Source organism: Xenopus tropicalis, chromosome 7 (genome assembly GCF_000004195.4).
Source record: "Xenopus tropicalis strain Nigerian chromosome 7, UCB_Xtro_10.0, whole genome shotgun sequence".
In the NCBI taxonomy this organism is placed as follows: domain Eukaryota; kingdom Metazoa; phylum Chordata; class Amphibia; order Anura; family Pipidae; genus Xenopus; species Xenopus tropicalis.
Genome location: NC_030683.2, coordinates 94,741,088 through 94,761,909, shown reverse-complemented (window position 1 = coordinate 94,761,909; position 20,822 = coordinate 94,741,088). Strand labels below are relative to the sequence as shown.

At 39.1% G+C, this 20,822-nt stretch overlaps 1 protein-coding gene across 1 annotated transcript; it reads left to right on the top strand.

Annotated features, from left to right (window-relative positions):
* The first annotated feature begins 238 nt into the window (after positions 1 to 238).
* On the top strand, positions 239 to 19,855 carry ppih (peptidylprolyl isomerase H). The gene is given in 10 exon segments (NM_204035.1): positions 239 to 307; positions 1,184 to 1,248; positions 2,503 to 2,526; positions 4,013 to 4,057; positions 7,756 to 7,798; positions 10,146 to 10,238; positions 11,494 to 11,581; positions 13,387 to 13,427; positions 18,142 to 18,226; positions 19,509 to 19,855. Coding segments are annotated over 9 exon segments (534 nt in total). The 5' UTR covers positions 239 to 241; the 3' UTR covers positions 18,211 to 18,226; positions 19,509 to 19,855.
* Positions 19,856 to 20,822: the final 967 nt, after the last annotated feature.

The window sequence follows — 20,822 nt, the reverse complement described above, 5'->3', positions numbered from 1 at the left end:
CCTCTGTACTGCTTATATGTCAATGAGTAAATCAGGTTTAGTCACGCGTAAACGTACTGCTATTGCCACTCTCCCATAATCCCCTGCAAGGTTAGAAGCGCAGGCATATCGCATCGCCCACCAACTTCATGCGAATAAAGCGTGTAAAACAATGCACTGCGCCTGCGCATACAGCCTACAAGCAAGCCGCTTCTGGGATTGAAGCGCCGCCTCTTCTCTTCCGGTTTTGCCCCAGATAGAAATGGCGGTACCGGCTTCCAACGCTAACAATCCCATCGTATTCTTCGATATCAGTATCGGGGGGCAGGTAACACGCGGTGTTAAGTATAATACATTGAGAAAGCCCTGCATTAAATGATGATTCCATACTTACGTACTGAGAAGAATCTCGCCATGCAACACCACCTACAAACTGCAGCTGAGCAAATGGGGCTGCATGGTGTAGTGTAGTATTAGCAAGAAGGCTAAGTGTGTACTGTGACTGAAGGACAGATTTTTATATTCATAGCAGAAATTATTATGTATTTAAATTGTATTCCACGTGTATGGGCCCCACTGTTCTTTCCGATCTCTAAACCCTAAAACTTTACTGATGGTCCTAAACATGCACTCTAAGCCCTGAGAAAATCCCTAAATATGAACTCTAAAATTCTCATGGCATCCCAATTCATGAACCCTGCCCCCAAGGAAGACTGGGCGTGAACCCCAAAAGAGAGCCCAAAACAAAACTTGTAAAGCCACCAGACGGCTGATCAAACCAATTAGGGGAAAAAAGATCATCTTGGAAAGCTCTGAATATTATCCTTAGAATGTATGGAAAAAAGTCAACATGGAAACTAGACATTTTGGAAAATGTGTCAACATGAGGGCTAATTTGTCCATTCCGTGTCTTTGAAAAAGTTGTTCTTTCAAGCAAACTGTTGCTATACCTATTTATTCTGCATTTATTTAAATTAAAGTTATACAGAATATTAAAAACATTGGGTGGCCTAATTTTGTAAGCTTTTAAAGTTTTGTAATTGCTATATTTTATGCTATTCAACTTCAAATTAGTTTGCTTGTGTGTAACTGTGAAGAAAGGCATATATTCTGGGAAAACATGAAGGGTATGATGACTGTAATACCAATGTGCTAATTGTCTTTTCACAAAAAAAACTAATTTAATGTCCATTTACTTTTTCAGGAGGTGGGCCGGATGAAGGTGGAACTTTTTGCAGATATTGTACCAAAAACTGCAGAGAACTTCAGGTGAAGTTGCATGACTTTTGCTGTCAAAACTCTGGAGTAGTTATATAGCAACACTGACAAAGTTTGCAACTGCCCATAACCCAAAGCAACCAATCAGATGTTTGCTGTCATTATTTTAGTCTCACTAGATCAGTAAGACTAAGGGCTCTGGCACACGGGGAGATTAGTCGCCCGCGGCAAAACTCCCTGTTCGCGGGCGACTAATCTCCCCGAGTTGCCTTCCCCTGCCATCCCACCGGCGAACATGTAAGTCGCCGGCGGGATGGCAGATGCGGCGGCGCGATTTCGCGCAAATCGCTGAAAAAGACTTGCGAGTCTTTTTCGGCGATTTGCCGAAATCGCCTCGCCGCGTCTGCCATCCCACCGCCGGCTTACATTGTCGCCGATGGGATGGCAGGGGAAGGCAACTCGGGGAGATTAGTCGCCCGCGAACAGGGAGTTTTGCCGCGGGCGACTCATCTCCCCATGTGCCAGCTATCTGTCGAGCCTACAAAATAGACAGTACTGATAGGATTGTTTTGCCTTCAATAGGGATTAATTATATCTTAGTTAGAATCAAGTGCAAGGTGCTGTTTTATTATTACAGAGAAAAGGGAAATCACTTTATATCATTTGATTTACTTGATTATAATGGAGTTTATAGAAGATGGCTTTCCCTGTAATTCTGATTTTTCTGGATAATGGACTTCTAAATAATGGTTCCTATACCTGTATTATATCTAGCAAACAGTTTTTAAATAGCTTAAAGCTTTACAATTATACTAATAATATATTATCCACATAGAGTTCCTTTCTGTTTTGTTTCTCTCATCACAACTAAGTTCTTTAATATACAGCCCTCTGCATCTAAAAGAATTTGACAGCACTACTTTACACCCCTTGTTTCTTTTTTTCAAACCATCCAAAGGTCCCTTCCCACAGGCATTAATATTCTCACCAGCAATTTACATCAATGCTGGTTGTAAGGAAACTTTGGGCATTTGTCACCTGCACTGAAGGAGATTTAGTTTTAGTGTTTAGAAGTAAAAGTAAATGGAGGATAAAGTAAATTCATGAATTTCCCATTTCTGATGCTTAAAGCTGATGCCAGAATCAACCCATGTGGCATCAGTCTAAGGGGCTATTTCTGATATCAAAAAGAAGTTGTTGTAGACTAATGCATTATGTGCTATGCAGGAATGCATTGTTGTGCAAACAGATTACGTTAGGTAAAGTATCTGCTAATTGTAAATAATTCTTTATTTCTCATTTCAGGCAATTCTGTACTGGCGAATTTAGGTTTGTATCTGTACTTCTTTTGCCCCGATCGGGGGTTTGATCTAAGTAATGGGAGTAGACTGGAATAAATGTTGAAGCACAATTGTTTCCACAAATCCTCATAGTTAAGTTCTAAGAAACTGGCTTCAGTGCTTCTCTGTTTTCATTCATTGTGTAGCAAATTCTGCAAGAAGCTAAACTGTCCATTGGCTGCTTGGTGGGGGATTATGAATATAATAGCAACAATACTTTTTCTGTAGATCAACTAATACTCAAAATAGTACATTGAAATTAAACGTAATAAGCAATATGGCAGCTTTCCTGACAGGAAAGACAATAACTGTTTTAAAATATTAAATAGTGCACCGCAGATATTTTTAGCACCTGTGCTGTAATACTGACATCTGCTTTAAGGGTAGTAGAATATTTACTGCAGATTGCATTTGCAAATTAGTTCTGAGTTTATTTATACCCTCCATTGACGTTCAGGGCTGAATCATCGGATATAGAGGTAGAAACAATAGCAATTCTACCCCTATCTGATGGTTCAGCCCTTAATGCATGATTTTGCTAAACAGTTGCTAGGGTTCAAATTACCTTAGCAACCAGGGAGTGATGTGAATGAGAGACTGCAATATGAATAGGAGAGAGGACCTCAATAGAAAAACAAGTTATAAAAAGTACCAATAGTTTTTTGGCTGCTGGGGTCAGTGACCTCCATTTGAAAGTTGGAAAAAGTCAGAAAAAAAGGCAAATAATTAAAGAACTATGGAAAAAAAATAATGAAGTACATAAATCATAAATGACCCATTAAAAAGTTGCTTAGAATTAGCCATTCTATAACATACTAAACGATAACTTAAAGGTGAACCACCCCTTTAATGCCAAATATCATTACCCATTGATAAATATGGGGAATACTGCAATTCTTTCTTGCAATATGTTTTTGGTTGATACTTGTCTGTGCTGGGCGATATTTATGTAAATGAAAAGCGCTCCTGTTAGGTAGTGGGAATTTTGACTGCTATTACAACTATTGCTGTTCAAAACAGCCCAATGGCCATGACCATAAAGCACACAAAATCTTGAAAAAAAAATCTTGCAATAGCAAGAAAATGACTGATGACTGTGAATGCCAAAGTAACTTTTTAATTTGAAGTAGCTAGCCCATTAATATGGTAATATGTTGCAGACCATTTAAATACAGCAGGGTCAAATGCATACATGAATAGAAGCCCCATCTTTTCACATGCGCCCCATTGATCCAATGCAAACTAGACTTGGGCAGACTGTTAACAATCCATTTGCATTGCACATCTTGCTGCAGACCATCTTCTATTTTAATGACAGATTCATTTAGATGCACTCGTTAGTGGGTGAAAACTACCTGGAATTGACAAAAGACTCATGTAGTGTAAAAGAGTAAAATATAGTATGAAAAAAGAGTTTCCCTGTGAACCTGCCTAATTTGTCTTTATTGGTTTAACTTTTCTTTTTATTCTTGCAGGAAAGATGGTGTCCCCATAGGCTATAAAGGAAGCACATTCCATAGGTAGGTAGAAATTCTTATTTTGTAATTTTTAGGTTAATTGCATACGAAGCTCTTCCCAAAAAAAATTGGTGCCAAAATTCCCCCTTTCTGCCATTATCAGGCAATTTCAGTGCAAACTTATGGGGGTGAAATCTTGCCCCTCATTTTATTACTATTAAAAACCTAATTCTCAAAAGCGTATCTTGTACTATCTTTGTTGGTCAGACCTATGTAGGGTTTTCATAAGGAAAGTGCAGGAGGGTACTCCAGTCAGGGGCTCTTTAGCAGCGGGGTACCCCAAGAGAAATGAGAGAGGGATATTTTTATAAACCTGATCTACAACTTTGATGTAAGGGACAACTTGTACCTGATATTACGATTGCTTAGATGCAGTATACCCCATGTCCAACATGATTTCAGTGAATATGGTTTGTGCTAAATATAATTTTGCCCACTGTTTTAATTGCAAAAAATCTATTTTTTTTAATTCCTTAAGCTTAACAGGGCAAACATGGAAATTGAAGCTACTCCATGTTTGGTTCTGGAGAAGTAGATAATTAGGTTACCAGTGCACAACTAATTCTTCTGCATAATGGAATCTAGTTAACAAAACAGCCACAACAAAGGATGAAGGGAGGAGGCTGTATAATAATTATCTACCTATCAGAGAAGAAGTAACAAAAACTTGAGGTTGCCCTGGGTGGTGCAACTGCACAATTGAAAACTTTAGCTCTACTGTGCATGGGCACAGCTCAGGATAGGAAAGAAGATGGTAGCGTGGCTATCTAGTATAGCACCCCACTTATTTTTATTGAAAAAACACTGGCCCTGGATACCATTATAGTGAGCTCCACCTTGCCATCGTCTTTCTTGTCCCAGGATCTTTCCTGTGAGCCAGTAGCAGGGCTAGTGCATTTTTAGCAGAGGAGTACTGAAATTTGGGAATTTTGCATGTTCGTCAGATTCACTCTATTTTAGATTCACTCTATTCTAGAAGCGATAGGAGTAGACTTGAGAAGGTATTATTTCCTTATTTAATGTCAGAGTTTAAAGGAGAATGCAAGTCAGAATTTAAAAAGCATACTGCCCAATAGTCCTCCTATTCTTTAGTAAAAACGCCACACTTTTGGCTCACCTAATCAAATATTTACTCAGTCACACACACTTTACATTTTCTAGAACAGGCAGCCATCTCTAAAAAGGTTTCCTACCTTCCTCTCCCTCCTTGCTTCATACTGCACATGTGTTTCATTCCCTCCCTCCCCTCTGCCAGATCAGCTTCTGATTGGCTGGTGGGCATGTGTAGCTCAGAACAGGAGACAGGATCAAGTTACACACATGCTCAGAGAATAGGAAGGCTGCCGCTGGCACCTACAGGAAGGGGAGAGAAATTTCAGTGATGTCACTGGAGTTTTCACACTGTTGTAGGCTGCCAGCACCATATCTCAGAGAAGCAAGCAGGGATCTGGGAATTTAGATATGCAGTAAGTACTTAAAAATAATGCATTTAGACTTACTTTTAATTTATATTAACCTTTCATTGTCCTTTAAGTAAAAAGAATACTTAACCTTGTAAAGGGAGCAGCTTTGGGAGTCCTAGACCGTGCTTTCTCTCGCTCCTTTATTTAGATTTGAGCAGATGTTCCTGATCATCTGACAGTAGCCGCAATTGAAAAAAGCCTATGGAGCTTTGGTGTTTGCTAGTTATTTGCTCTTACACTCCATATTGAAATTATGTCATGTGGAGTTTATTTTCTCAGGAAAATGTTCTGCAGCAACTCAGTGTATTGTCTTGTGTAACTTCCAGTAATAACCAACAGCCATTCCTCTCCATTACATTATAAATGTCCTGCCCATGTTATTCAGACAGTAATTGCTTCTCTACCATAGTCATGGGTTATTTCTAGCCATTGTAATGCGAACTGAGCTTTGAAAATTCTCCTGAGAAAAGAAGTAGAGAAACTCTGGCAAATGACCCTGTGTGAAGTTATCCTTTTGTCAAACAGCATGCCGATTGCTGTAATAAAAATGGCCCAAACTAAAGGCAGCCTCATGGGAACTTTAGTGCAATGTAATTAGTTGTCATCTGTATTATCACACAACACTGACTAACCAAGTGGTTATTATTTATAGAGGCATATCCAGGTGTATGGGAGCCAAGTTTGAAGGCCATGTATGCAGTAGTAGAGGCTTTGTGAAGGTGTTAACCTTGCCCAATTTCCCTTTCTTTACCCCAGCTTGCCCATTAATTGGTAAATTATTTAATTTCACATTTAAATTAAAATTCACATTTGTGCTGTGAATAAAACATTGATGTTTGGGATGGAATACAATTTAAATGGCTTGTTTCTGTGGTTCAGTATGAAAAAGGGCATTCACCTGCACATGTAGCTATGGTCTTGAGCACTATCTATTGCTTTCGATGATGGTGCTGTTGGCCAAGTTTCCAAGAGAGCATGCTAATAAGCACCCTGTTATTTAGGGAGGTCATGGAGTGCACAGTGTTTCTGATTCTTAGTTCCAGCCCAGTGGAGCTCTTCTACTGAATGTTAATGGAGGTGCTTTGGCTCAGAATATAATTCTGCTCTGGGAAATAGTTGCTCTGTAAATAGGCATGTGATAAGCAACCTTTCTGTGTATACATGTGTAAACAACTTTGAAAGGGGTGATTCCACATAATCATTTTGTTAAAGTTACATTCAACTTTAAGGTGGCCATACACTGGCTGATCTTCTATGTTATCTTAACTGATTGGCCCAAATACTAAATTAATAGGTACTGTTTGGATGGCCACTTTTTACTATTCAATTTTGTGGATCTTCTTCATTCCATGCAACCGCAGGCATAATGCATCAACAGATGAATTATTCAAATAAGAGTTTGGACTGTAAAAACTGCCCCCAACCTGCTATACAGGTTTAGACAAATGGCTAGAATAGTCAAAATCAGCCTGAGCCATTCCGACCATGCACATGCAGCATAATGTTATATGGGTGTTTTGAAGTATTCAGGTCTGTATTAAAGTACATGGTTAAAAATAATGGAAAATTAAGAGAACATTCAGTAGCTTGTAAGTGTAAGGCTAATGGCATACACAGTGATTCCTATACTAGTGAAAAAATGCCAGTGAAGAAAATGATTTGCCCCCTGTATTTCTGTTTATTTACAGAATGGAATCTGTCACTATGCACAGAGGGCAGATTTTGTCTGGAAAATGCACACTTTATTATGTTCTGCCCAAAATGTGCACACTGTTAACAGGCTGAATCAGCGTTTTCTAAAACACCACGTATACCATTAGCCTCACTGTTTACTAAGCACTGACATATCTCTGAATGCCATACACAATGCAGCATGGTGCCTGACAAAAGATATGTTGCCCAGCCCACATGACTCGTGAATGCTTCTCACAATAAACAGTTGGTGTGACCTGTTTATTATATATCCTGTTTGATGTCTTAGAAATACATAAACATTTGTAACCCCAAATAATTCAATATAGGATGGTACAGAGTCCAAAATCATTGTGATTCTTGTTCATATTATTGGGCATGTATAGAAGACACTAGCCACACATGCACAAATCTTTTGCTGTTCATGGTATACTGGTATGTTGTATGAAACAGGGGGCATTGCCCAGGTATTACCCCTGAAAGTGAATTCTGAACTGCTTGGTATAGCTGGCTCACATTGATGCTTACCTGTATTTGTCTGTGCAGGGTAATAAAGGATTTCATGATCCAGGGTGGAGACTTTGTTAACGTAAGTTTCATGGAAACATTTCCTTTGTGTTTAAAATGTCAGTTGTGCGTGAGATGTTTATGGAACTGTGCTAAGTGTTACACACAAAGAAAGTTCCCAGCGATCTTATCATCTGGACTTGTGGTCAGACCAAAGTTCTTTGTTTATGGACAGGGCCAATAAGTGCTTTGCAATGCTATTGCGTGTGAGTCAGCATGATCCCTGTTAGTATAAGGGAATCCCCTTCTAAAGCTATACATTACTTTTAAGGTGTGATTAAAATACTGAGAAAATGTACCACACAGGCCCAACTGTAAATGGCCCAGGCCCAAGTTATGCATCCCTAACTCTGACCTGGCTCAGTTTAATCCAACCGCTAATGTCAGGTGGAGGAGACAGGTTTAAAATACCAGAATCTGGAAGTTGCTACCTACATGAATCCATGTTGGTATCCCATTTGAAACACATTTGCCATAGCCTTACAAAAACATGTTCTATTAGCTTTTTCATACAATAAAAAATAAGAAATGCTGTTTTTTTTTTGCCTGTTTGTGTAATGCTTCCTTTACTGGATGCTGTAATGAAAAACAGTGGGAGAACAATTCTGACTCATATATACATAATTAAAACAAACTGCTATACTAGTAGAAAAAGTGGAAACCTAGGGCAGTGATGAACCCCCCAGAAGTTGAATTACAACTCCCACAAGTCAAGCCAAAATTTGCTTGCCCATTAGTGCCCTAATAAACATTATACTTTTTTGTTCCCCCTTAGCAAACATTGAAGCATAATAGCTGAAGTTGATTTCATATGAAATAACATGTCTAGACATTTACAGATTTATCCATAAACACTTCCCAATATAGAACCTGATATCTTGTGTTGTTCAGCAGGACTTGCTGGCAAACACATAGTTACAAAGAGTGGTGTGTAGTTTGTTTCAGAGATTGGAAATTCTAAAGTTTACCCCTCCTTTTTAATTTTGAACACTTATCTGGTGTTGGGTCCTGCACTGTCCCAGTAGATTTAGGGATTGCTGACCTCCCACCCCCTATACTAACTTGCAGAATGGCAGCCTGTACCAAGGAACAGCCCAAGCAAAAGGTGGATCCCTTTATGGCTTGCTTTACTAAGGGACAAAAGATAAAACACTTGCAAATCTCCATGTATCTCCAGGTGCAGTGCACCTTCACCCACCTTTTCTATGTGCAATTATTTTTGCCTCCTGGATATTTTTTTTTTAATTTAATTTGTTTTATTCATACTAGTGATCAAGTCAAAAATGTTCAGCCTGACCTTAACCTGGAACTTCCCAACTTGCATCCAAACCAAGTCCTCTTCTACTTTGTGACCCGCACCAGACCTAACTCCTCCCTGATCACATAAATATCAGCCAACATAGGGTGGGAGGGTGTCCGCACTATTAATTGAAGAGGCCCTGCTTGAAGTTTGACCATCCACCTGACCCTGGGGCTCATCTTTATGACCTGACCCCACCCTTGGTAAACCTGTGAGTACTGGTCAACCCAGTATTCTGGAACAGCAAAACCATGCCAGAAACTAAAGTATCAAATTGTAAACTGAAGATGCTGCTCCTTGAAATGGTCACAAAAAAGGGAAAGTTAAACTACTTAATTATCAGAACTTAGGTTTTCGATAATGGTAAAAAAATAAGCAAATGAGAAAACTAATTAAGGGGTGTACCAGATAAATAGAATAGTAAAGTAGCATTTATCTGTGAGCTCCCAAAAACATATAACTATATAGCCAGATGCTATCAACCAGTAGTCACTATTGGTTTATACAGAAGCAAATTGTTCAGTTTAAATCCCACAGTTGTGCATAGGGGGGTAGATTTATCAAAGTGTGAATTTAGAGCTTAATACATAAATCTCAACCATGTTCTAATTATTCCTATGGGATTTTTAGAAGCGTATTTATCAATGGGTGAAAGTTAGAACACCCCATTTAATAAATAAGCTTCTAAAAATCCCATAGGAACCAATATAAGATGGGTATGTATTAAGCTCAAAACTCACACTTTGATAAATCTGCCTCATAGTGTCAGGTCTGGACTGGGATTCAAAATAGGCCCTGCCATTTCAAGTACACAAAGGCCCAAACAGCCCCCCACCAGCCCACTAAATAATGATTTTTGGTATCTTACAGCAGCCCCTTTGCCAGAACCCACAGTCGAGGTCTGCATAGTGTATGCTCAGTCATTATATACAGCACCTCCTCAGCATAATTCCTTTGTGCATCTTTCTTTTGAACATCTCGTCACATTCAAAGGAATCCTTTTGGCGATTGCAAAAGGACATTATGTGAATTTGCTTCTACTTTATATTTACAAAAGCATGTTTTCCAGGGGGATGGCACTGGAGTTGCAAGCATATATAGAGGTCCATTTGCAGATGAGAACTTTAAACAAAAACATTCTACACCTGGACTTTTATCCATGGTATGTATTACAAATCTGTTTTCTTGTACATGATGTAATATATGAAGCACTGATTAATAAGTAAATAGTCTACAGTGAGAAAAAAAATTTGCAGTCGATCACAAATAAGCTTTCAATGGACTTGCATTGTTTAAAAACAGAAGACAAATGTGTGATTAGTTTATACTGTTGTTCATATTAATAGACCTGGAGAAGCATTGTTTTAAGAGTGAGAACTAGGGTACAGAAAAGGATAATCGAATACTGCTTTCAATTGCAAATAACTAAAACTATTAAACAATGTTGTTATTGGACTTTTTTTTATAGTTACATTACCTTCTGTTGTGCAAATAAACATTTTTGGGTGGTTTTACTCTTTAACTCTTTTCAAGCCAAGCACTTCAGACATGGTTTAGCTTCTGTGTATCAATGCTACTGTAAGGCATGTCCAGCCCATTTAGCTCACTAAAGTGTGGCATGCTCCATCTACTGACCCAGCTAGCTATTTCTGTGCTGTGTCAGTTCAGTTTTAATTGCCCCAGTTACTATTGCCCTGTTAATTGGCCCCAAGTGTTATGGAGGCACTCTTTTCCAAGTTATTGTTGTTTAACTAGGAGAGGGCTGCATTCATTTTGAAGAATCTTTTGGCAACGCTTTCTGCAAAATCTGTTAACAGATATTAATGTTTCTAAAAAATAATAATGAAAAAATCAATGTAAGTGTCTCTTAAACAAAAAATGCTAAACATTTGCCTGTCTCTCCTTCTTTTATAAAAGCAGCAAAACGGGAATTTTATGACTGGCATTCTGGTCACCTTATAACAAAGAATTCTGTTCTAGCAGTCACATAGTCTCTCAGCCTGATACATTTTAGCACAGGGAGTTCCTCTGCAAGAGACCTAGGAATACCCTATATTCTTGGGGGAATACCCTATATTCTTGGGGGAATACCCATCTCATATGAGAAGTAAGAAAACATGGATAAACTTTATTGTCAATAGAGCCCTCTTCCTGTGTGTTTTGCCTCTTACAAAGCACAAGTACTCCTGCTACAGATTTATAGCTAGGGTTGCATGCATGCCATTCCCACTGATATAATTCACTTGACCTTTATATTTCCAAGCTGTTTTTTTTTTTTTTTTTTTTTTTATTACACCCCCACAGAGTGGCTTTTGTATTAAACAGCTAAAAGAAGATCACTGGCAAGTCCACAGTTTCTCTTGTTTGCAAACTATACAAGAAACTAAATATAAAACACACTGTGTTGTACTCCACAGGCTAACAGTGGCCCAGGGACGAATGGCTGCCAGTTTTTTATCACATGCTCAAAGTGCGATTGGTTGGATGGAAAACATGTGGTATTTGGTGAGTTTTTAACAGAATATATTTCACTAGCATTAGGACACATCCAAGGCTCGCAGCCAAGTAGCTCGTTATTTCAGGCTGCTCCTGCCAGGCTTGTTCATCTGGGAGACAATCCTACATGTGACTTTTTGATCAGATATGTTGTAAGATATTCCAGTGTTCTGCAGTTTAGGATACAGCCAGCAAAAACAATGGCTGGTTATTTTCCAAAGTAAAGTTGTAGCAGAAAGTCTGCCCTATTAGTTTGTGTCAGTGCCGAGGGTATCTTTATGGATGCTCAGTACAGTAATACATTTTTGCTCCATGAATTACACTTACCTTTCAGCATTATGCTTCTTTGGGGCTCATTACTAAATGAAATTGTATGTCCAGATTGTTTCACTCCTTTTGGCAATCTGCACATTCAGGCACAGTGCAAGTGAAAAGTCTAGGCCAGACAACTTGTGTAGCCTGGGGATATTGGGGACATAAGTTGCATAGGGCTGCTGTCCATTGAAAACAGTGGAGTAACACTTTAGCAAGAATACAGTAACACTGTCTTCATTTGATTGTTAAAGGAACAGTGACACCAAAAAATCAAGTGTTTTAAAGTAATTAAAATATAATAATGTTCTGTTGCCCTGCACTGGTAGGGCTTATGCCACATGGGTTTAATTCTCGGCATTTTTCCACAGCCCGAGAATCGGACCCTACGCTGGCATCAGCCACCTTCTTGTCTGTGCAACCGGTGGATATCAGCTTTGAAATGGAAACTCTTGAGTTTTTTTGCTGATATCCACCATTTGTGCCTGCACCAGGCCAATTCAGTTTAATGGTTCCAGGTGCAGACAAAGAAGGCTGATGCCAGCTTAGGGGCTTTGCGTTTTTCTGCAGGCCCACAATCAACCTAAAGATTGTGTTGGCTTCAGAAATTCTACTATAAGCTGTTGGGTAGCCATGGGGGCAACTATTTAAGCTGGATAAGGGCCGTGGCAGACGGGGAGATTTGTCGCGGGCGACTAATCTCCCTGTCTGCCACGGCCCTAAAAAGGAGAAAAGGCACAGGTTACAGCAGATAACAGATACAAACAGTACATTTCGGCACCGAAATTCACTCCATGTACCGGCACAGGGGCTGACGCAGTGGCTCCGGTTGCAGGCACATCCAAAAGCTGATTGGAGTGTAGAGGCTGATTCTCAGCCTGTGTTTGTCCATAGGCCGAGAATCAGCCCCATGTGGCTTAAGCCATGGTCTTATTTCAGTTTAAAAACTACCCCCCTGGGCTATATCACAGCTTTGCTTATATAAACTATATTAATTTTTCTAAAGCAAACAAGCAGCTTTTACCACTGCAGGGTAACACTACATTATATTACAATTACTTTAATACACTTTCATTTTTTGGTGTTACTATTCTTTTAACTCTATCTGAAATATAAATTCAACTTTGAATTCAGCATTCCAACTCTTCTTAGGAATAGGTTTCATAGTAGCATCCTTTTCTGGGCTAGTAATAATTTGATGGCCACACCATGACAGGCTATAGTAATATGCCCTGTATTACATATAAAATATAAGTTGTCAAACTATGATAAATAGCCTCCCTTGGGGACATATTGATAAGCAAGTTCCCAATATTCCCACCTTGAGATGGGCGATATTAAAGTGATCACATTTATAGGATGCAAGCCATTGGGGTGAAGACCGCATGAGCCAATGCACTCCTCACCACTATGGGATTTTAAAACCTGCCCGATGTATTTATATAGATAGAAAAATATTTTTGCTTCATCCACAACAATCAAGATGACTATTTTATTTACAGGTAAAGTAATCGATGGACTTCTTGTGATGAGAAAAATTGAGGTAATTTGTTTTTGTTGGGAGAAATTGAAAGTGTTATAAGTGTTATTTAACTGAAAGAGTATAGTATAGTGCCATTATCTCATAACTTTGGAATGCTTTATTGCTGGGTGTGTCTGGAAATACCAGGGCCACACCCTTTTAATATAGAGAGAACTTGTTAATTGCCTGCTTGTTTTCTTGTTTTTACCAAAGTAAAAATGTATTTTGACTGCTTGAATAACAACAATAAAGCCAAAAGGTTCACTTGTCCAATGTAAGTAACTAAAAATTAAAATACTTTAGTATTGAAATAACCTGTCTTGATAACGTGCAAAAGATAGCACAATTTCTAGTACTAGTTCTGTAGCAGCGATGTTCCAACTTCAGCCACCCGCTTGTTGCTAATCAACAGTTTTTTGTGTGACCTGGCTGTTTGTGGATGCTGGGAGCTGTAGTTTAACAGCAATGCTTTGGCTGAATATACGTAGATTATAACAGAAAAAATAACCATTGTAATTCCTCTAGGGTTAAGTTTCTGGCAAGGAAGTTTGTTTACAATGGGATAAAACTAAGCTTGCTCAGTCATGTTTAGCCCCAGTCAGAGGAAGAATCAAGACTTCCTCCGATGCACTGGAACAAAAGATCTAGCAGTTGTGCAATTCTGCCCATAAATGGCTATTATACCCTTTTCTGTAAATGGATATATATGCTAGTATCATATGTTGGCATAGAAGAGTTTGTGAGCATTCGCTACTGCTTCTGCATATTTCTATTGAAACACCAGAGAGGGAGGTGCAACATTGTTTCATGAGGTATTTCCAACTGTCAAGAACAGCATCAGCACCATCTATATAGCGTGTAAATACTGTACAAACTTATACCCATGTATTAATGCATATTAATATTTGCGCTTTCTGGAAGTTTGTGTCACAAATAGGGATAAACCCCCTTTTTACCTCTGTAAAGAAACCTAGAAATTTAGTGTGAGAGCTGGCCTACCTATTTGCTGGAAAGGGACACCCCTAGCAACTTTTAGCATGGCCTATTACAGTAATATTGCTGTCCCTGCTACTTGTGATTGTGTGCATAATTATGGGCAGTGTCAAATAACTGTCAGAGGAGCAGAAAGTGTATGGGAGAAGGCATTAGGCAGTTCTGTGGATTGACTGAATACATACCTGTTTTGATCCGAATAACAAGTTTTTGTAACTGTTCTAGTCCGAAGGAATGGTGATTTATCAGCAACAAGAACTTTAACCTAGTCTGACCCTCAAGATCACTCTCTTACTTAAAATTCATGAGCAATCTGTTTTCTCGAGGTGATTTAAAAATATTGATATAGGTTTTGGGCCATACCTTTATTTATTATTATTTCCTTTAAAGGAGAACAGAAGGTAAAATCACTGGCTGCCAATTCATTATGCATCCCCCAGTGACCACAATAACAAACCTTTTACCTTCTAATTAAAAAATGAGGCAGCCTGGGGTCCTTTGCTGTAGAGTGTGCCACAGCCATTTTAATCCCTGTGCCCATTTATATTCCCTGTGTGACCGTGGGTTGGTGTAGGTACCTTAATGTACCCATACACGGTCCGATTCGGCAGCTAATCAGCCCGAGTATGGGCACTACCGATGGGCCTGCCGACCGATATCTGGCCTGAAATCGGCCAGATCTCGATCGGACAGCTTAAAAAATCTAGTCGGATTGGGGACTGCATCGGCTCGTTGATGCGGTCCCTGGACCAATTTTTCCTATACCCGTCGTTATAATTCGATCGTTTGGCCCCAGGGCCAAATGATCGAATTAGCCTGGATTCTCCCGATATCGCCCACCCGTAGGTGAAGGTGTATGGGCACCTTTACGATACTGCACACGCACCCAGCTTTAACCGATACAAAAGATACTTGGCAACAGGCAAGAAGATTGTCGGAATGGACCATTGGCCAGTTCATTTTCAAGAAGTGGAAAGCCAGCCAAGGTTCACAAGTGACTAGTTATAGGCACTGGGGGTGGTACCTAACAAATTAGCTCCTCCCTGTGATTTTATCTTTCATTTTACTTTACTGAATATAGTCAAAACCAATTTTATCTTCTTTTTCAGAAAAGTAGACTGCTTAAAATGACCCATTTTTACAGTTAAAAGAACATTTTGGCTGTGGAGATGTCACAGAACTATAAGTAGCAGCATTGTGCATGTTGGTCTTACAGCAATGGTTCTGAAGCTAGCGTTTGCCCATTCTCCCCAGAAGGGAGAAGCCGGGTCAGGTAGGGTTAGGGTCAGGTGCTGGTTGAGTATTTCTTGACCCAAACATCAGTGTTACTTGTTACTTCTATACTATTATTACAGTACAGTAATATATCATGCAACGTGCAATATGCAACATGACAGTGCATTTAAAGGCAATATATAATTTTAAAAAATTTTAAAAAAACATGTTATGTTGCATTATATCTCTAAAAACAGAAGTAATGTGCCTATAAGTTGGGTTTTTATATTGCTGTACTGAAAATTCCCCTCCCCCCCCCACCAAAAGCTTTCTTCTAACAGCAGCCAGCTATTGCACTTATTCTGGCCACTTTCCCAGGCCGTGCAGGGAGAGCTGGCAGAATTTAGCACTTTGCACTGTAGGACAGCAGCCAACATTGAAGGTGGGCACCCTGCAGCTAGGCGGGCACTACAGGTAACTGCACTTAATTTTTTTGGGACAGCAGACACATACTATTGTGTTTCAGTGGAAAGACACATGCCCAGCTCATTTGCAACTAGTGACTAGAGAGGATGTAAATGGATCACCAGTACAGGTGTCAAATGCCCAAGTTAAAATCAGGCACCGTATATTATTTTATTTTATTAATTGCCTAAATAATATTGGATAGATGGTGATTTTCAAAAAATGTTAGAGATCACACAGTATCAAGTACCCACAGCAGAACTCAGTTTCTTTCTTTGTTCTAAAACTCGCCCAGCCCAGCCTGTGATGTTTTTCAGCCAGTGAACAAAATGAAAGCAGCACCTGATTACTTATCTTAATTGGCATCGGTGCTTGGGAACATTGGAATATATCCATGTTAGAACATTTTAAAAGGGAAGTTCACCTAAAAAATGAACTGTAAGATTGAAGTAAATAAGTTTTATATTTCCTAAAATTATTTTAATGTATTCTCTTTGAATAAAGCTGGCTACAGATAATGTCAGGCAGCATGGGCAATACCAACTGAACTAACATCCTCCCAGGGGTAAACTTAGAATAAGCCAGTATTTCATTAGGCATCCTCTTGGAATCACAAAGAAAAGAGATCTTCTGCACTCACCCATTACTAATATTAAAAGGTACCTATCATTCCCAAATTGTTTCCCCCCCCCCCTTAGAGATGCAGGCAAATAGAGCCCACACTCCGGATAGGGGAAACAATAAGTTTTTTGGGTTTTTAAAAAAAAAAAAAAGCCCCTGCCAGTGCTAGGCTACCCTAATTGGAAGGGAGCTCCCAGTGCGCGCTGCCATGTTGATTGGCATGCGTGTGCATAATGCGACTCCCCAACATCACAAACATGCGCATAATGGGCAAGTTGTGGCACAGCATGGCTGCCCACACCTGGAGCCCCTTCCCTGAGCAGGCAGCCTAGCACTGGCCCGAGGCTGGTGGGGAAACAATATGGGGGTGATAGGTGCACTCTAAGAACATGAAGACACTTTGTGCATTTCTCTTGAAATGAAATAGTTTCCTATCAGACTTTGGTGCTTCCATTCTGCCAGCAGATCACTAGTTTCAAATTCAGATGACTACCAATAAACTCAGTCCTGGCCCTTACTGGCCATTGCGACTGTTTGGTTAGCCTGGTGATGTTGAGGACCTCAGCTTCCCTTAAGTCTCATTGGAGGAAATTCTAAAGAAGTATACAGGCAGACAGCAGGTTTGGGATCTGTAGCACATAGCTATGGGTCACACGCTATGTATTAAACAAAGTGCCACAGGTACATGGGTAATATTTAATTAAACCACTTTGTACAGCACTAGCCTACCTTGACAGGTGCAGAGTGAAATCGTGTTTTTTTTACGATTATCCTTTAACCCCTTTTAACCGCAAAATGTTAGCTTTCGAACTGACTTGAGCCAGTGAGTATGCTGGACTAATCAAGAAAGAGTAAAAGCAAATGATCTATAAGGAGAATTTAATTTTATTTTACAGTGGGGGTAGAGCTTAAGGTGTGGTATGGGTAACCCTACTTTATCTAGATTTGCATTTTAAATGTAATGAAATCTGTAGAATGCCTGCCAGACAAGCAATATGGCAGCTCTCTGATAACTTTATAAGGAGTTACCAAATCTTTGATAAAATAATAAACATTTGCCACCGGTATAGAAGCACAAATCAGGCAACATTAAAGGTCCAGATTAATATTTAGGATTTGACTGAATCCGAATCCCTACCTTAATCCTGGATTTGGCCCGCGTATAAAAATGTATATGCAGAAAGGGAATCCTTAGTACACACTGTAAGCAGTACTGTCTTGTGTCTTAAATAGCACATGCTGTATGTTTTTAAATAGTTATACATTCCATTTCCTGTCCTTTGCACTTCTTTCTACTTTTTATTACTGCTGATGTTTGCTTCAGTTATAGTTTGGCTTATAGGAGAGTGTTGCAGACTTTGGCTTTGATTTGCTAAAGTGTTATTTATCTAGATTTTGCATATTGGCACAGTCAGTCATGTGCTTGTATCATTTGTTCCAGAATGTACCCACAGGTCCCAACAACAAACCCAAATTGCCGGTTGTGATTGCTCAGTGCGGGGAAATGTAAGAAAAAAGATCTAAAGGTGAGTTTATATGGTAATGATAAACCTGGTTTCCGTGAAAATGTTAGTGCAACAGACACATTTTATGGCAGGCAGGTGTGTGTGCGTATGTGGCTGCTCACAGGCCCAGTATCACCAGGAAACAAAGTGCTCTAAAATCATTTACACACTGTATAATGTTCCTTAAACTGGCAATTCAGAATCAATTCTAGGAAGCAGGATATATATTTATATACAGTGAATCCCCTGATTTTAAGTTTTCCTGCATTTTGCACCATTGTTTTGTGGTGCCACTACTATATAACACATAATAAAATTCCCTGATTTTACATTTTCCCAAATATTGCACCATTTTTTTCTGGTCCCCTGAAGAACCTAAAATGGGGCTTCTACTGTATATGAATAATTTTATATACCTGTGGTTCTTGGGGACAGGTCATGAGTAAGGAGCTGTGTTTAGGTGACAATGAAGATTGCGAACCCAGGGTGGCACTCTGCTTCAGCTCTTACCTCGGGTGCAAGGTAAATGATTTAATTATACAAAAAAAGACTAGCAACACCGAGTTATATTCCAAAAAGATCAATTGTGTATTAAAAACCCATGAACAGCTAACTTTACGTTTCGTCCCCATCGGGACCTTTCTCAAGGCAACCATGCTAACCAGCTCGATGTTATATTTATCCATAGTGAACCAGCAAACTAATGCTGCAAAGTGATCTGTGCCATAAATTATCATTAGAGCATCACACGCCATAAAGTGACCATTGCAGTAAAGTGTGCAGCAAATGCTGTAAAGTGATCAGTGCCATAAATTATGATTAAAATATCACAAGTGCAGATCTGGTGCTATTTAAATTAATACCCCTTTAAAATAATCATTAAGGCTCAGTGAAGTGATTCGGCAAAGCAATCATTTGCACGAAAGATCGCAAATCGCCAAGTGTGGCCACCTTTAGATATAATTGATCCTTATTGGGGGCAAACCAATCCTATTGGGTTTATTTAATGCTTAAATGATTTCTAGCAGGCTTAAGGTATCAAGATCCAAATTGGGAAAGATCCCTTATGTGGAAAACTCCAGGTCTTAAGCTTTCTGAATAATCGATCCTATACCTGTACTACAGTCATAAAATATGAGCACTGGAAGTCTTGGGAAGAGGCTTTATCATCAAATCATCTGTAGCTACTGTCAGTGAATAAAATAAATATACATATAACACATTCTGTGCAGAGTGCTCAATATTGAACATTTGTAGAAAATGGTCTGTGTTCCCTACTGTAATCTCTCTCTCTTTTTTTCAGATATTCATCAGTGTGTACTTTTTTGGATAAATCTCATTTTTGCCAGTGGACCTGTTATTGCTGTTCCTCTGGGGTGTCACAGTTTTGTATGAAAGAAAAATTGGACATTAGTAACTAGAAAAAAGGGAAATGATTTGCTCCTTTCTAGTTCTCAGGGGATCCTGTGCAACTGACTTTAAGACCTTGTTCATTCTGGCACCAAATATGACTTCTATTGATGATACCGGTATGCAGGAAGTACTAGTCCTGGGAATTACTAGGCCAAGTAACACTTTTCATTTTTGAAAGTTTTTTTTTTTAATTTTTTTAACATACTATTTCTAAATAAATGCATAAAAATTGTTGAAGTACTTACATTATTTTTTTTATTTAACCACACTTTAGCCCAGTTCATGTTTCAACAAACTAGCAGAAGGTCCATAACACTTTGGGCTCTTACTATATTGCCTCATTACTTGCCTGATGGCCTCAACCAGCCACTTATATTTTTGTGGTCACTAAGAACACAGGGCAGTGTAGTCCACTGTTGCAAATTTTTGCTGCTCATCAAACTAGCATGCTAAAATCTTCATGAAAAACTGTGGCCATTCGGTGCAGCGTTAATCCACAGAGTATGTAGCAGTGATTGATTTACATCAATAGAAATATAAAGGCAGTTACACTCAATATGCTGTGAGTCCCAGCATGATCGCAGCAGCTGGTAGTACTAAATGATCATTTTAGTTAATATTAATACCCAATTGCCAAGCAGCATGACTGTTTTCAGCAGTAAAGACAAATCCTGAGAATGAAGGAGCGCTCTAATAAAGCTGTTAATATTTCAGAAACAAAACCTATAGATTTCATGCATTTTTATAGATAGATACAAAGAAATGAGGGGTGTGACTTATTTTTAGTTATTACTACAAACACTGCAATGGCCATCTTAAAAAAATATTTTATTGTTGGAGGTCTGGTAGGTAGAAAGAATAGTTTTTTTTTGTTTTTTTTTTTTAAAAAGTCACCTGCACTGGGAGGGAGCTCAAAGTAGGGGTGGCCATGTTGGGATACTAAGCATAGTGCCCCAGCTTTTGCTCATTATGCACATGCATGTGACATCAAGAAGCATGAGCATAATGGGCAAGCCGGACTCACTCATCATGTGCATGTGTGTTGCTAAACGAGCCTGCACCAGAGGCTCCCTTCTGGGAAGTTTTCCCCTAACCAGGAGTGCAGAAAACATTTTTTTTACAAAAGGTGCCCTTTAGGAATCCGGTCTTTTTACTCTTACATAGTTATGTTGGGTTTAAAAAACACAAAAGTACATCAAGTTCA